Source organism: Jaculus jaculus, chromosome 2 (assembly GCF_020740685.1).
Source record: "Jaculus jaculus isolate mJacJac1 chromosome 2, mJacJac1.mat.Y.cur, whole genome shotgun sequence".
Classification (NCBI taxonomy): Eukaryota; Metazoa; Chordata; class Mammalia; order Rodentia; family Dipodidae; genus Jaculus; species Jaculus jaculus.
Genome location: NC_059103.1, coordinates 150,624,135 through 150,641,890, shown reverse-complemented (window position 1 = coordinate 150,641,890; position 17,756 = coordinate 150,624,135). Strand labels below are relative to the sequence as shown.

Here is a 17,756-nt window from a genome sequence, read left to right as displayed (position 1 = left end):
CCTCCCCCCCCCCACTTTCCCCTTTGAAATTCCATTCTCCATCATATTACCTCCCCATATACTGTTTTTGTTTTAAATATTCTATTTATTTATTTGAGAGAGAGGTAGAGGGAGAGAGAGAGCGAGAGCGAGCAAGTGAGAGAGAGAGAGAGAGAGAGGGAGGGAGGGAGAGCGAGCGCACCAGGGCCTCCAGCCATTGCAAATGAACTCCAGATGCATGTGCCCAATGGAGCATCTGGCTCATGTGGATCCTGGGGAATTGAACCTGGGTCCTTCGGCTTTTCAGGCAAATGCCTTAACCACTAAGCCATTTCCCCAGCCCATGTGTACTGTTTTTTAAAGCTATCTCATAGCCATTGTTCCTAATATTTTATATAGGTTTATCCAATAAACTTATGTAAAACTGAACTTCGTCTCTTCCCCTTTCTGAGCTATTCTTCCCCTTTACTTGTGACCCACCCTTTTCTTTACTTCTACAGTCTCTTAGGTATCAAGTCCCCCTTTGATATATGGTAAATATCTCTGTATCCTTTCTTCAGTGTAGGTCCTCTATCACTTCTGCCCTGGCTAACTAAAGGAGCTTTTTTCCTCTTTCCATTTTCTCTGTCTTCCTGTGGTATATGTTGTACACTGCTACCACAGCATTCTTTTCAAAATCACAAGAAAGTGCTGTCACTCCGGCACTAGAAATTTCTTCTGGCATGAAATGTGCATCTAGTACTTTCACCAGTGTTTTGGACCTTAAAGCACTGTTGTCATGTTGGTTTCATTATACTGTTTCACATGTTTCATATTGCACCACTTATATATTTGTTAATTTTTTGTTGTTGTGACCACATATCTGACAAGAAGCAATTTAAGAAAGGACATGATTATGTTGGTTCACAGTTTGAAGGAATAATGTCCATCATTGAGGGGAAGCATAGTGGTAGGAATATATATCTGAGACTCCTTGGAGCAGAGAGCTTCCAGTGACCCACTTCCTCCAGTCAGGCTATACCTCCTAGAGACTGCACAACCTTCCAAAATAGCACCACTAGCTGAGGACCAAATGTTCTTGAAACACATGAACCCCTGGAAGACATTTCCTATTCTTACTACAATAGTACTCAGCATTCAGTATATATTTGAGGAATGAAAAAATGGAAGTTTTACTGTTTTCTATCTGTATAGTCCCTTTACCTGCCCCTTTTCTTCCTAGATAGTCCTGTCTAATTTTCAGTGGTCACAGGAATAAAGTGGTACAACTATATAATGATATCTGAGTTCTATACTATTATTTACATTTATTTATTTATTGTTTTCGAGGTAGGGTCTCACTCTAGCCCAGACTGACCTGAAATTCACTATGGAGTCTCAGGGTGACCTTGAACTCATGGCAATCCTCCTACCTCTGCCTCCTAAATGCTGGGATTAAAGGCGTGCACCACCATGCCTGGTTTACTTTTTTTGTTGTTGTTCATTTTTATTTATTTATTTGAGAGCAACAGACAGAGAAAGAAAGAGGCAGACAGAGAGAGAGAGAATGGGCGCAGCAGGGCCACCAGCCACTGCAAACAAACTCCAGACGCGTGTGCCCCCTTGTACATCTGGCTAACGTGGTTCCTGGGGAATTGAGCCTTGAACCGGGATCCTTAGGCTTCACAGGCAAGCACTTAACCACTAAGCCATCTCTCCAGCCCTTACTTTTATTTTTTTGAGACAGGGTTTTACTATGTAGTCCAGGCTAATCTAGAACTTACTATATGTAGCCCAGGCTGCCCTTCATCCTCAAGGTTATCCTCCTGTCTCAGCCTCCACAGTGCTGAGATTATAGGTATTGTGGTGGTTTGATTCAGGTGTCCCCCATAAACTTAGGTGTTCTGAATGCTAGGTTCCCAGCTGATGGAGATTTGGGAATTAATGCCTCCTGGAGGGAGTGTATTGTTGGGAGCGGGCTTATGGGCTTTATAGCCAGTTTCCCCATGCCAGTGTTTGGCACACTCTCCTGTTGCTATGGTCCATCTTATGTTGGCCAGGGTGTGATGTCCACCCTCTGCTCATGTCATCGTTTTCCCCTGCCATCGTGAAGCTTCCCCTTGAGCATGTAAGGCAAAATAAACCTCTTTTTCCCAGAAGCTACTCTTGGTTGGGTGATTTCTACCAGCAATGCGAACCGGACTGCAACAGGTATGAACCACTATATCCAGCTCTATAGCCAAATATTATAGTAAGCAGTCACTTTTAGAGTACCTGCTTTCCTTGTGACAGTTGTGTAAATAAACTTTGTGGTGATGTTTTCAATTGTTGGGCACTTAGCTCTGTTGGACTGGCAGTTGACAGTGTGCCAACAGACTGGGCTGCATCAGCAAGAGAGGTGCTAACAGCATTGGTTTAGATACTTTATAAACAGGACTCCCTATGGTCAACATCTATTATGGGAGTTGTTACATTTGGTATATTTAGAAGTGACCTGACAAGTAAATAAGCATAATTTGGTTTATTCTCAAGGAATTCAGAAGTAGTTCTAGACTATTGTGACGGCTTTGTCTGATTATTTGAGATATTTTCCACAAAATCAGTGATCTGTAATGAATACAATTTAAGAACAAATTTAGGTGTTAGGCTTTTCACTCATCAAAACACATTCATCTCCATTGGAAAATGTGATGAAGAAAATAAAGGTAGCCAGGCATGGTGGTGTATGCCTTTAATCCCAGCACTTGGGAGGCAGAGGTAGGTGGATTGCTGTGAGTTTGAGGACAGCCTGAGTTGACATAGTGAATTCCAGGTCAGCCTGAGCTAGAGTGAGACCCTACCTCAAAATAAAACAAAACAAAACAAACAAAAGCTAGAGGCAAAAGTATCAGACAGAGGGGCTGGAGAGGTGGCTCAGTGGTTAAAGGCACTTGCTTGCAGAGCCTGACGGTCCAGATTTAAATCCCAGGACCCACATAAAGCCAGATGCACATAGTGGCACATGTATTTGGAATTTGTTTGAAGTGGCAAGATGCTCTGGAGTGTCCACTTACTCTGTCTCTCCTTGCAAATAAGTAAATAAAAATATTATTTTAAACGTACACTTAATGTAGCCAACAAAGGTTAAAAAACCCTCTGACTTACTCTTTTAGGAAACATAAGACTTTCACTTTAATTTAAAAATGTAACAGAAAGAAAGTAATAATTCTTATAAAAGTAAATTTTTATAAAATTTATAATATAACATTTTGCAAGAGATTTTCTACCTCAAGGGAATCTTTTAATCAGTCAGTTAAATTGGGTTTCCTTAATGTAAGGAAGAAGCCTGTCTACCATGAAATTAATCTTAGCCCAAGCATCTTTTTTTTTTTAATATTTTTTAAAATTTTTTTTGTTCAATTTTTATTTATTTATTTGAGAGCAACAGACACAGGGAGAAAGACAGATAGAGGGAGAGAGAGAGAGAGAATGGGCGTGCCAGGGCTTCCAGCCACTGCAAACGAACTCCAGACGCATGCGCCCCCTTGTGCATCTGGCTAACGTGGGACCTGGGGAACCGAGCCTTGAACCGGGGTCCTTAGGCTTCACAGGCAAGCGCTTAACCGCTAAGCCATCTCTCCAGCCCTCTTTTCATATGCTTGAATGTGAGTATGGCAGTTTAGGAACAGACAGAGTTAGTCATGGGTAAGTTATCTTCAGAAGAGAGGAAAGCTGGTAGTTGTTTGCGCAGAAGTGGGGAAATAAGAAAGTAGAGGAAAGTGGGCAGGAGCCTTCCTGGATGCAAGGGCCACAGGAAGCCATGTTGAGATCTTTTGGCTTTTACCAGCTGTGCTGTGAGTGGCATATTGTGACACAGCAGAGGAGTGCAGTGGCTGCTTGTCACCCCTGGCTTACTTGGTGTGACTGTTCACACAGTCTCTTAGAGGATAACTTGAAGCTGTGCCTATGTTAAGCCTATAGGATTAAACCTGGGTGGTGGTGCCTTGCTAGAGGAGGTATGTTACTAGGGATGGACTTAGGGGTGTTACAGCCAGATCCCCTTTGTCAGAGTTTGGTTCACTCTCCCACTGCTGTTTTCCACCTACTGTGGCAGAGGTGTCCAGCCTCTGCTCATGCCACGCTTTCCCTACCGTCATGAAGCATCCCCTCGAGACTGTAAGCTAAAACAAAAATTTTCTTCCCACTAGCTGCTTTTGGACAGGTGCTTTATTTGAGCAACAAGAACATAACTACAATACAATCATTTTCCAATGAGGCAAAACACACCCAGGTGTTGAATTTGGCCCATGGAACATAAGTTTATGATCTCTGCTTCAGGAGAAAGAAGGGCAAGACAGCTGATTGAATCCGAATCCCTTCGATGCCAGGGGAAGATAAGGTGATAAATTTCTTTCAGTGGGATAAAACATATCACAAAGGGATCCTGAGCATGGAAGGGGCAGCATAGATATTCAGCAGACCAGGACAGCCAGGAATGCATGCCATAAGCTATGACACTAGTTATAACTCAACAAAGTACAGTATAAGCTTCTTATACAAGTACCTTAAGAAAATAGGTTCGAGCCAGGTGTGGTGGCGCACACCTTTAATCCCAGCACTCGGGAGGCAGTGGTAGGAGGATCACCGTGAGTTCGAGGCCACCCTGAGACTACACAGTGAATTCCAGGTCAGCCTGAGCTAGAGTGAGACCCTACCTCAGGAAAAAAAAAGAAAATAGGTTCTGGTGCTGGAGAGATTGCTTAGTAATTAAGGAGCTTGCCTGCAAAGCCAAAGGACCCAGGTTCAATTCCCCAGGACCCATGTAAGCCACATGTACAAGGTGACACATGCATCTGGAGTTCATTTGCAGTGGCTGGAGTCCCTGCTGTGCCCATTCTCTATATCTGCCTCTTCCTCTTTATCTCTCTTTCTCAAATAAATAAAAACTAGAAGAGTGTTTATTTTTTAAAAAAAAGAGCCAGGCTTGGTGGTGCATGCCTTTAATCCCAGCACTGGGAGAATGAGGTAGGAGGATCACTCTGAGTTCGAGAGGCACCCTGAGACTCCATAATGAATTCCAGGTCAGCCTGGGCTAGAGTGAGACCCTACCTCGAAAACAACAAAAAAAGAAAGAAAGAAAGTAGTTTCTGCATAAAGAAAAGGAAAAAAAATTATGGTATACATGTAATTATATAATTTAAAAAGTAAATGTGCTATCAAATGTTTAATATTCTCTGAGTAATATGTAAACCCACCCAAAGTATAGGATGTAGGGAGTCATATCAAATTGCTCATCTTCAAACTGGAGAGGTGGCTCAGTGGTTACAGTGCCTGCCTGCAAACCCTAATGACCTGAATTTGATTCCCTAGTACCCATGTAAAGCCAGACGCACAAAATGCACATGTGTCTGGAGTTCTTTTGCAGTAGCTAGAGGCCCTAGTAATCCATTCTCTCTGTCTTCTCTGTCTCTCTTTTTCTGCTTGTAAATAAGATAAAAATGAAAAAATTAATAGTTCTTTATATAAAATAATGTAAAAAATTGCTCATATTCTTCTGTGATTCCGCTCCTGTACATCCCTTAGTTAGTGCCTGAGCATACAGGACAGAGCATGTGCAGGTTAAGGTGAAAGAGGTACGAGCTGTGCTCATGACTTTCTGAGGAAGCTATGTTTGAAAACATTTGTGAAGAAAAAAGAAAGAGCAATTACTCTATATTCCATATTAAATTCTGCCTTCAAGCAGATTCAGTCTGTGAAGACTCCTAGAAAGTGAGTAGCATAAAATGACTACAGAGGCTGTTTCTCTCTTGGAATTCTACTTTAGCAAAAAGAGGAGTATGAGGACATTGAGTTTGTCTGTAACAAGAAGTCTTACCCAGACTGGTAATTGTGATGAAAGATCGTCGGGCCGTTTAATCTGAATACATACTCAGATTTATATTAAAAGAAGTCACTCTCCCTAGACTTGAGTCACAAGGTGTTTTCACTGATGCTCAGTCCTGGGAGCAAAGTCAGTAGCCTCCTTGGATGCCTTTCTCACCCTCGGGTGTTTATAGCACCACTCACATTCTGGCTAGCTTTGTGTGCTCACTCTCCCCTTATCCTCACCTGCTCACCTTTTGAGAGTCACTCTGCTCTGCCACATCACACCCTCCCCAGCCAGACAGCTGGGCCTACTTGACTGTGGTTCTTCTTACAGAAGGAAAAGAGGAGGAGGAAGAGGTTGAAGAGCATATTTCTCTTTTCAAGCAGAATTCTACTTATGTTCTTTTATTCTTACTACAACATATTTTTCTCTGACTAACTTCCTGTATATCCCTTACAAACGTGTAAATATATATGAAATGGACTTTAAAATACCCTTTGAAGGGCTGGGAAATGGCTTAGCAGTTAAGAAGCTTGCCTACATACCCTAAGAATGCAGGTTTGACTCCCCAGACTCCACGAAGGCCAGATGCATCTGGTGGCACATGCACCCGGAGTTTGTTTGCAATGGGTAGAGGCCCTGGTGTGCCCATTTTCTCTTTCTCTTTCTCTTCTCTCTCTCTCTCTCTTTCTGTCTCAAATAAAAATTTAAAAATATATCCTTTTAAAATCTTATGCTTATGAGCCTATGCTTTATGTTGTATTTAATGTGTATAAATGTTTATTTTCATATTTAGGAGTACCCAAAAAATGTGGAATCATTTGCATCCATGCTGAGACGCTCTCCTCTGACACAGATGGGGCCTGCTAAGGATAAAGTGGTCATTGGACGAATCTTTCATATCGTGGAAAATGATCTTTACATAGATTTTGGCGGCAAGTTTCACTGTGTATGTAAAAGGCCCGAAGTGGATGGCGAGTAAGTGGAATAATTTCCAAATGATGTGCCTCAAACGTTTTGTTGAACAGGTTTTTTTTTTTAAGAAAGAGATATTTATTTTCTTGGAGATGCTATAGCTGGTTATAGATGTCAGAATTAGAGCTTCAGAATGTGATGTTTGCCCTGTTTGATTTAGATCTTGCATTGTCTCAATATTTTCTTTCAATGCCATCTTTTGTAGTGTGAATGTTTACTCTGTGCCATTGTTATTTTGGTTTTATAGGACAACAGTAGAAACCTTGGACTATGGAGATGTTTGAACAGCATTGGGATTCATAAAAAACTATGGGGACGTTTAAAGTTGGACTGAATGCATTGTATTTATGCTTCATGGATGGGTATCAGCTTATGGGCATAAGGAGTGGAATGTAGTGGATTAAATTAGGTGGCTTCCATAAACACTTATGTGATTTGAATGCTTGGTTTCCAGCTGATGGCAGTTTGGGAGGTGGATCCTTGCTGGAGGAGGTGTGTCTTAGGGGAGTGAACTTAGGGGGTTTATAGCCAGCTCCCCTTGCTGTGGCAGAGGTAATGTGCAGCCTTTGTTTAAGCCATACTTTCCTCTGCCAACATGGACCTTCCCCTTGAGACTGTAAACCAAATTAAACAATTTTCCTCCTATCAGCTGGTTTTGGTTGGGTGTTTTGTCCCAGCAAAGCAAAGGTAATTGCAACGTTTTCAAATACTAATTTTTGTTTTTGAGACACCATCTTGTTGGTAATCATGGCTGGTCTGGAATCTGTGGTAATCCTTCTGCCTTGAAATGTTGAGATTACAGGTGTGCACTATTGTGCCCAACACTTTTTTATATTAAGATGGAATTTTGTTAATATTTCTTTTATGGGTATTTACTTCATTGTGAAAATCTTTTACTCCATGTTTTTTTTTTCCATTTCATTAAAATTTTATGGCATCTGTTTTGTCATTGAGGCATGTTCTTAAACATATTACAGAATGTCTTGAATATTTTAGAATTACAGATTTGATTCTTATGCCTATTTGTAAATCACAAAGTTTTAATTGTTAGTATTTGAGATTAGATATTTCTCTAATAAGTTTTATAGTATGATTTGAATTCTTTGGGTATAGTACACTTGTATGGTTAAGTGTTGAAATCTGTTGCAACATTTATTAAATCTCAGATTTTCATTTGGAACAATATACATACCACATACATACACATTCTTTTATGGAAATGGCTGTTTAAAATCCTTTATTTACTCTTGTTCTTTCCCCAGTGAAACAGTCTACTGTACAAGTCTTTTTTTGTTGTTGTTATTCTGAGGTAGGGTCTCAATATAGCTCAGGCAGACCTAGAATTCACTATGTGGTCTCAGGGTGGCCTCAAACTCACAGCAGTCCTCTCCTACCTCTGCTTCCCAAGTGCTGGGATTAAAGGTGTGTGCCATCATGCCCAGCTACAAGTCTTTCTGAAGGAGAGGGGATAGCTCATAGTAGTTCTCTAGTCTTTGGAGCAGTCACTGTATTAGAATCTTTATTTATTTGTTTATTTATTTTATTATTTATTTGAGAGAGAGAGAGAGAGAGAGAGAGTAAAAGAGAGAGAGAGAAGAGGGAGGCAGATAGAGAATGGGTGTGCCAGGACCTTTAGCCACTGTAAACGAACTCCAGACGCATATGCTACCTTGTTCAGTTAGCTTACATGGGTCCTGGGAAATTGATCCTGAAATCCTTTGGCTTTACAGGCAAACACCTTAACCCCTAAGCCATCTCTCCAACCCTGTCTTTTTGAAAAAATGTATGTAGGAGTGTTAAACATCTGCATCTTTTTGTTCTCTAGCTACCTGTAGTGCCTATCTCCTAGCTCCTGCTTCCATGGAACCACCTGCCCAGTATACAATTGCTATTCCCAGAAATGCCCACTTAACTTCCAAAATGCTTACAGTCATTACATTCATGAACAAGGATCACAAAGAAGGTGGCCAGTATGAGAGTTGCTTTGTTCATTTGTGTATTCATCCTTCATTAAGATACTTACTGGGCCTCTTCAGTTTGCCAGGCACTACAGGCAGGTCAGCTGAACCAACAGTTCTTTATTCTCATGAAATGAATATTCTAATGAGAGGAGGAGGAATAAACAGCAAACAAGTGTATCGATCAGTTAAAAATATCGGTAGTTCTATGTATGGTGACAAAATACTGATGAATAGAAAACAACATTACTCAGATAAAAAGGTTTCCATTGCTATTTATATTGGTATGTCTGAAATACTATCAAAGCTTCCCTCTCCCCCCCCTGTATATGTGTACAGTGTGTGTGTGCACGCATACATGTGTATAGTAGGGTTTCACTCTAGCTTGGGCTGACCTGGAATTCATATGTAGTCTCAGGGTAGCCTCGAACTCATACAGTCCTCCTACCTCTGTCTCCTGAGTGCTAGGATTTAAAGGCATGCGCCACCACACCCAGCTGAAAGCACTTTCTTAAAAAAAGAAGTAGATGTCAAAGCTTAAACTCTATTCCTTTCTAAATCTATGGACCAGAATTCACATATCTATGTACATCCAAGGGAGTAGTTCACTTCAGACAATATTTAACCTGAACGACTTGATTGTTTTAGCCCTCCCTACCTGTTTATATATTGTTAATAACAACTCTAGCCCTATGGCTACATACATTATTTTAGGAGAGAGATTTTCTAAATTTCATATGCCTTGTCTAGTTTTTAACTTTATCATGAAAGGAAAGTTTATCCTCTTTATGGAGTATCTCTTAAGTCTCTTGATGTATGTATGTATGTATGTGTGTGTGTATATATGTGTGTGTGTGTGTGTGTGTGTGTGTGTGTGTGTGTGTGTATGAGCACTTAGTTTCTTAAATTTTTTTGTTTATTTATTTATTTGAGAGCAACATACATAGAGAGAAAGAGGCAGAGAGAGGGAGAGAGAGAGAGAGAGAGAGAGAGAGAGGGAATGGGTGCACCAGGGCCTCCAGTCACTGCAAATGAACTCCAGGCGTGTGTGCCCCCTTGTGCATCTGGCTAACGTGGGACCTGGGGAATTGAGCCTCGAACCAGGGTCGTTAGGCTTCATAGGCAAGCGCTTAACCGCTAAGCCATCTCTTCAGCTGAGTACTTAGTTTCTTATAGCTGTCTGTCACTTATCCTCTGAAAATGTTACAGAAAAGTATCAGGCCATATAGTTACTGTTTGAGTTATTTTTTACTTTTATATTGAAAACAAAACACGTGAGTGAAAACTTGACACAAATGTAAGTCTGTTGTCTTTGACACTGGTGGAAAGATGATAGCACTGGATGGGGGCAGTAGTAAGGTTTGGCTTGGTCGTTTCTCGTGTTTTTTTTCATATCTCTATGTTTAAATCATGTGGCTAGACAAAACAGTTATGGATCACGCCATATCTTTTTATCCTATCTCCACATTGTCAGGCTTCTGATGGAGCAGAATCTGGGAGGTTAAATCTCTTCCTCTTAGGATACATTTTAAGTTGCTACCAATAAGACTTGGGCATTTATATAATATCACTTATCAGCTGCAGCCTGACCCCATTTTTTCATTTTAGTCCCTTTATGGAGGTGTCTCACCATGGCTCATGGTTCCAAGAACATGCATACACTTATTTTGTGTGACATTGCACACAATGTTTTCATCTACAAAGTTTGTACTGGAGAGGCATGCAATAGAGCTACCAAGAATTCATACATACACAAAAATCTCATGTTTGAAATTTATAATTTTGTTAGGCAAATGCTTTACCACTGAAATGAATCCCTAGCCTGTTCATTTGGAAATAGTTAGATGCAGTGAAAAATAACTAAAATTTAGTGGAATGTCTAATTTAGCCAAATATTATATTAGTAAATCAGCTTAGTGGCATTTTAGACTTACAGAAACTAATAAGAATTAGAAATCAAATTGGTTATTTCAATATTCCAATTGGATGAGAAAGAGCCTTTTAATAAGCTCTATATTTTTTGTTTTGTTATGTTTTTCTTTCTTTCTTTCTTTCTTTTTTTTTTGAGATAAGGTCTTAACTACAGCTCAGTTTGGCCTAGTTTGGCCACTTTGTAGCTTGAGCTGGCCTTGAAGTTGTGATCCCCTGCCTCACGACCCCCCCCCCCCCAACTGAACTTACATGTGTATACCACCTGGCTCTCCCTTTTTTGTTTTAATATTTATTTTAAAGAAATAGTCTCCCCCCCACCCTTTTAACTAAAATGCCTTAGAAAGGCTTCAGAGTCAGTGCAGGGGGTGGGTGTTAAGAGAGGGTGCTAAGAAATAGAGTTACAGGCTAGGGAAATGGCTTAGTGATTAAAGTACTTTCTGCATCAGCCTGATGACTGACTGGATTTCAGATCCCCAGAACTCATAGAAAATTAGATACAAGTAGCACATGTTTCTGCTCCTATGACAATGGTGGATGGAGTCAGCAGAGTTCCAAAGCTTATAGGCCTGCTAGTCTGGCAATCACAGGGGACAGGCGATAACAGGCTGTGACAAGCAAGACCTTGTCTCAAACAAGGTGGAAGGTAAGGACAAATGCCTTGAGGTTGTCCTCTGATCTTTATATATGTACCATGGCATGCTCACACACGCACACAGAGATACATATGCACATGCTCATACACACACACACACAGATACATAAATAAAAATAAAGGTATTAAGGTTGGAGAGATGAATCAGTGGTTAAGTGCTTGCCTGTGAAGCCCCGGTTTGAGGCTGGATTCCCCCAGACCCATGTTAGCCAGATGCACAAGGGAGCACACACATCTGGAGTTCGTTTGCAATGGCTGGAGGCCCTGGAGTGCCCATTCTCTCTCTATATCTGCCTCTTTGTCTCTCTGTCACTCTCAAATAAAATAAATAAATAAAGAAATAAAGAAATAAAGAAAGAAAGAAAGGAAGGAAGGTATTATTCAGGATTTTTTTTTGCAATAGAAATATATCATGAACCACATTCTTTAAGAAAATGTTCCCAGAACTCACCAGGCATGGTGGCACACACCTTTAATCCCAGCATTCGGAAGGCAGAGGTAGGAGGATCACAATGAGTTCAAGGCCACCTTGAGACTACATAGTTAATTCCAGGTCAGCCTGGACCAGAGTGAGACCCTGCCTTGAAAAACCAAAAGAAAAAAAAGGGCTAGAGAATGGCTTGATGGTTAAGGCATTTGTCTGCAAAGCCAAAGGACCCAGGTTCGATCCCCCAGAACCCATGTTAGCCGGATGCACAAGGAGGCTCACATGTATGGAGTTCGTCTGCAGTGGCTGGAGGCCCTGCTACATCCATTCGCTGTCAAATAAATACATAAAAAATAAAATTGATAAATGTAAAACTACTTTGAAAATAGGGTGCAACTCTATTTCTTTTGTGTCTATGAATGTGTGTATATGTGTACAGTGTGTGTGTGCACGCATACATGTGTATACTAGTGTAGACATTTTAAGGTCTCCTGCTACAAACAAATGCCTGTCTGGCTTTATGTGGGTGGCTGGGAAATTAAACCCAAGCTGGCAAGCTTTGAAAGCAAGTGCCTTTAACCACTGAGCCAGGTCTTCAGCTCCAAATAATACTTTTTTCTTTTTCTTTATTATTTATTTATTTGAGAGAAAGAGAGAGAGGGAGGGGGGAGGAAGAAGGAGAGAATGGGTGTGTCAGGGCCTCCAACCACTGCAAACGAACTCCAGATACATACCTTGTGCATCTGGTTTATGTGGCTCATAGGGAATCGAACCTGGGTCCTTTGGCTTTGTAGGCAAATGCCTTAACCATTAAGCCATTCTCTAGCCCCCCCCCCCCAAAATACTTGTAAAAGAATAAACTAAGTCCAGAAAGGTATTGCAAGAATAGTAACATTTTTTTTTTTTCTGTTTCTGTACATGCTTAATTTTTTTCCAGGACTTGGTTGGAAGGACATGTGAAAGATGAAAATGCCTACAGTTGGCTCCTCTCAAGTACATAATAGCTTTTGGAGGTTCTAATAGTTGAATACTTTGTGGTATTTACTAAAAATTTAAGAATAGTAACATTTTAAGCATAAATTGTTGGTTTACTTCAGCTGAGTTGCTGTGGGGATGTACTATAAGAACAGTCTCTGGGAATGAGCTCTAAGAATGAAAGGGCTGGAGCACTGGTTTAGCCATTAAGGCACTTGCCTGCGAAACCTAAGGACCCAGGCTAGATTCCCCAGGATCCACATAAGCCAGATGTACAAGGTAACACATGCGTCTCGAATTTGTTTGCAGTAACTGGAGGCCCTGGTGTGCCCATTCTTCCTCTTTCTCTCTCTCTGCCTCTCTTTCTACCATCAATAAATTAATAAAAATATCTTTTTTAAAAGAATGAAATTTGCGGAAGAACTATGGGAACAATTCTTATGGACCTTACAAGTAACTTTTCTGACATGATTGTTGTGAGATGTTAAACTCTTTACTTGTAATTTGCCCTAAAGTTAATCTTACAACTGTGTAATCGACTCACTTAAAGAAATGTGACTAGGTTTTCTCTGCCTTGCTGTACCTTTAGCCTGGACAGCACAGATGACCAATATTGACAAGCAATGTTTAGAGGTACTGACTGATCTTATAATATGCTTTATGCTCCTTTTCTCCGAGGCCTGGTTGAACTCTCGACTTAGAGCATGCATAAGAAATGCTGACCATAGCATTGAAGATAATGAGATCAGTAACTATGGGCCCACAGATCTGTTGAAGACAACAGGTGGGCTTAATATGGTTGTTCTTGTGGTGTGTGTGTGTGTGTGTGTGTTCTGGATCAGCAGAGTCCAACAGGTCATGCCCCTGAATCCCTTCCTTCAACAAATGTTTAAGGATTATCCAGAAAGTTGAAAGTTCCTTATCCTTTGCTTATGCACTATATTACTTGTTCACGTATGATGGGTTTTTGGCTGTTCAACAAAGGTGACAATGAATTCCTGTATGCAGAGGAAGCCACAGCCACAGTGACATCAGAGCAGCGGTGACAGCGGATGCAGCAGGCTTAGTAATGGCTTCACCTAACATTCTGTTCAGTTTCTTTGTTTCCTCAGGCTGCTGCTAGAGGCAGCTAGCCTACTCCTGGGCTGGGTACACTAGAGGTTAGTCTTCCCTAAATTCAGATCTGTGCCCCACCAAATAGGGCAGGTGCAAAATAGAAATATTCTAAAGAAATTCAGAGATTTAGAACATTGGCTGGGATTTAATACTTAAGGTACTAACCACAAAAGTTTTTATCATTATAGTTTTCTTTCACATTGTTCCCAAGTTAATTTTTGTTTATTTGTTTGGTTGGCTGGTTGCTTTTTTGAAATGGGGCTCTCACTAGGTAGCATAGATTGACCTCAAACTCTCCTACCTCAGTTTCCCTAGTGGAAAGATCACAGACATGAATCACTGTCCTCAGCTATGGAAGCAAATTTTAATGTCTTTCTTCCCTCCCTCCCTCCCTCCCTTCCTCCCTCCCTCCCTCCCTCCCTCCCCTTCTTCCTCCCTCTCTCCCTGCCTTCTATCTCTTCTCTTCTCTTCTCTTCCCTTCCCTCTCTCTCTCTTTCTCTCTCTCTCTTTGTGGTAAGGTATCACTCTAGTACAGGCTGACCTGGAATTCACTATGTTGTCTCCAGCTGCCCTCAAACTCACAGTGATTTCCCCCTCTCTCTATTTCCTGAGTGCTGGTATGCCCAGCAGAGAGAGAAAAGACACACCAGAGTCTCTAGCTGCTGCAAATGCACTCCAGATGCACGTGCCACTTTGTGCATCTGGCTTTACGTAGGAACTAGGGGATAGAACTTGGGTTGTTAGGCTTTATGGGCAAGTGCTTAACTGTGGAGCTATCTCTTTAGCCCCTAATTTTAATGGTTTGGAGAGACTCTAGAGTTTAGTTTCTTTTTCATTAGAAATTGGTTGAGCAAGAATACCAGAGAGATTTAAAAAACAAACAGACAAACATACAACAGATGTGGTAGTGCATGCTTGTAATCTCAGCACTTGAGAGGCTAAGGAAGGAAGATTGCCATGAGCTTGAGGTCAGCCTGGACTACAGAGTGTCTCAAACAATCACCTGATACAACAAAAAGATTGAGCAAAAGGTCATCAGTATTTGGGAAGGTACTGGTTTCCAGATCTTTCCGTTCTAGTTCTGCTTTCCAGTGGCAGCCTTAGCTGTCAGGATCTGCAGTGTAGCTGGACTTCTGAAAGGAAGGCAGTGCAGAGCTCTAGTGAGTGAACCCCTACTGAGAGAGTAGGCATTGTGCCTTATCCAGTGTCAGAACATTGGTTGGTTTGTTTTAGGTTTGTAACTTTTACAGTGTAGGTGCCCCGTTGTTATGAATCTTCACCTGTTCCTCCATGATCTGTAAGTCATAGAGCTTCCACTGTGATTGAGACACAGCACTTTTTCCATCATATAGTCAGTCTTGAGATAATTTTCTTCTGCCATATGTATACAATGTGCACACAGTTTCTCAGATTTTTTTTCTCAGTATGAATTAAAATGGTTCTCTTTTCATATTCCATCTGACTTCTTTTGATTAAATACTAAAGTTTTAAAAATCTATATTTGGTATTATACATATATTGCTTTATTTATAGCTCATGAGAAACAGAAAGTAGACAATATTATCCCCATCTTCCAAATGAATCTCCGGGAATGTGCTTCAGTAACACAAATAGTAATTAGCAAAGCAAAGATTAGAACTGTGTGTTCTCCAAATCCTATGTGTGCTTTTTTTTTTTTTGCCCATCTGTGCTGCTTTCTAAGTCATGAAACATGTTGTCACTCAAGTGTCAACAAAACCTAAAATAGTGTCACCTATAAAGGGTTTTTCCTGCCAGGGACCCTACAGGTAGTGTGATAGTGAGCAGGTTCCACTAGAGAATAATGGGCAGTCTACCGACATGAGCACTGAGTCCATGGTTGCTATGGTCTGCATGTTTATGAACCCCAGTACTGAAATGTTGAAACATATTCACCAGTGTGATGTTATTAGGAGGTCAGGCTGTTGGGAGGGTGTTAGGTTAGTAGAGCTGTGCCCTCAGAAGTGATGATTCGTGCCCTTATAAAGAGATCCAGAGAGTTGCCTTGATCCTTTCTTGTATGAGAGAATACATGAGAATGTGCCATCTGTGGTTCAAGACTAGGCCTTCAGCAGACATTGGGTCAGCTGCTACTTTGTTCTTGGACTTCTTATTCTCCTCTTGAAATGTGAGAAATTAATTTGTTGTTTATGTCAACTTTTTTAAAAAAAAATTGGGGGGGGGATGAGGTAAAGTCTCACTCTAGCTCAGGATGACCTAGAATTCACCATATAGTCTCAGGTTGGCCTCAGACTCACAGTGATTCTCCTACTTCTGCCTCCTAAGTACTGGAATTAAAGGTGTGCCACAGTGCCCAGCTCAATTTTTTATTTATTTATTTTATGTGAATACTAAGAGATTGAACTCAGGTTCTCATACTTTCAAGACAAGCAGTTCACCTGCTGAACTACTTTTCCAGCCAGTGTCTGTTGTTTATAAGCAACACCTTTGTGGTTCTTTGTTACAGCAGTCTATACTGATGAAGACTATGGTATTATATATTTTAAGAGCATTTTCCTGGCTCAGGCATAGTTTTGTATGAATTGAGATCATCATTATAGAGAAGACCCTCCAGGAGGTGTTAATTCCCAAATCTCCCTCAGCTGGAAACCTAGCATTCAGAACACCTAAGTTTATGGGGGACACCTGAATCAAACCACCACATTTTGACCCTGGCCCCCATAAATGGATATCCATACATGATATTAGATATAATGCATTTAGTCCAACTCTAAAAGTCCCCATGGTTTTTATCAATTCCAATGATGTTTATACATTCCCACAGTCCAAGTTCTTTTAATTGAGCCCTAATACCAAAAAATAACCTCAGAAAACCCATAATGTCACAGAATAAACATTGACAAAGCAAAAGATGGCATTGGGCATAGCAAAGAAATACTGAAGCAATACATGGTTTAAATAGGACACAGCCAGTGACAAGTCTCCAAGTCCAATTATTTATATATTTATTTTTTTTAAAGAGGCAGGGTATGGTCGAACATGCTTTTTAATATATTTTTTAAAATTAATTATTTATTTATTTGAGAGCGACAGACACAGAGAGAAAGACAGATAAAGGGAGAGAGAGAATGGGCGCGCCAGGGCTTCCAGCCTCTGCAAACGAACTCCAGACGCGTACGCCCCCTTGTGCATCTGGCTAATGTGGGACCTGGGGAACCGAGCCTCGAACCGGGGTCCTTAGGCTTCACAGGCAAGCGCTTAACTGCTAAGCTATCTCTCCAGCCCACTTTTTTTTTTTTTTTTTTTTGGTTTTTCACGATAGGGTCTCACTGTGGCCCAGACTGACCTGGAATTCACTATGTAGTCTCGGGGTGGCCTTGAACTCACAGCGATCCTCCTACCTCTGCCTCCCAAGTGCTGGGATTAAAGGTGTGCACCACCACACCTGACCCAAGTCCGGTAATTCTAACCAGCAACAAGTCTCTGGAGTTCCAACTCCACCCTTCCCGCTAGGTTACTCACAGTCCTGGAAAATTTCATCTGGGCTGGCAGCACTCCTTAGCAGCCATCTTGTGGTCTTGGCATCTCCACTGGGTCTCCACTGCAATCCTTGGTTCATCCTCATGGCCCCGTGGGGTCTCCATGCAGGCATCCAGTAAACCTGCTTCACACTGCCCGTGGCTATTTCCAAAACACAAGACTGTGTTTCAAACTCAATGACCCTTTCTTTCCTGCATTTCTTATATCCATAATACCAGGTGGGGTGCCAATTTGTTAATCCGGGGGAGGGGGGCATAAAGCAAACTTTGAAGAACAGGATACTCCTTGAGCACTCAGGCCCTTTCAAAACAGTCTACATTCTTCCCATTGCCCCAGTACAGGTCAGCTGACTCAATTTCAAAGGTTTGTAATCTCCAAATTGCAGCTGAATGGGCAGCA

General features: G+C 41.2%; 1 protein-coding gene across 1 annotated transcript in view; it reads left to right on the top strand.

The window, feature by feature from the left end:
* Positions 1 to 17,756, top strand: part of Mrps28 (mitochondrial ribosomal protein S28) — a 162,483-nt gene that overhangs the window by 49,917 nt on the left and 94,810 nt on the right. The window contains exon 2 of the mRNA XM_045142821.1: positions 6,600 to 6,781. Coding sequence (XP_044998756.1) covers positions 6,600 to 6,781 — 182 coding nt within the window. The remainder of the gene's footprint in view (positions 1 to 6,599; positions 6,782 to 17,756) is intronic.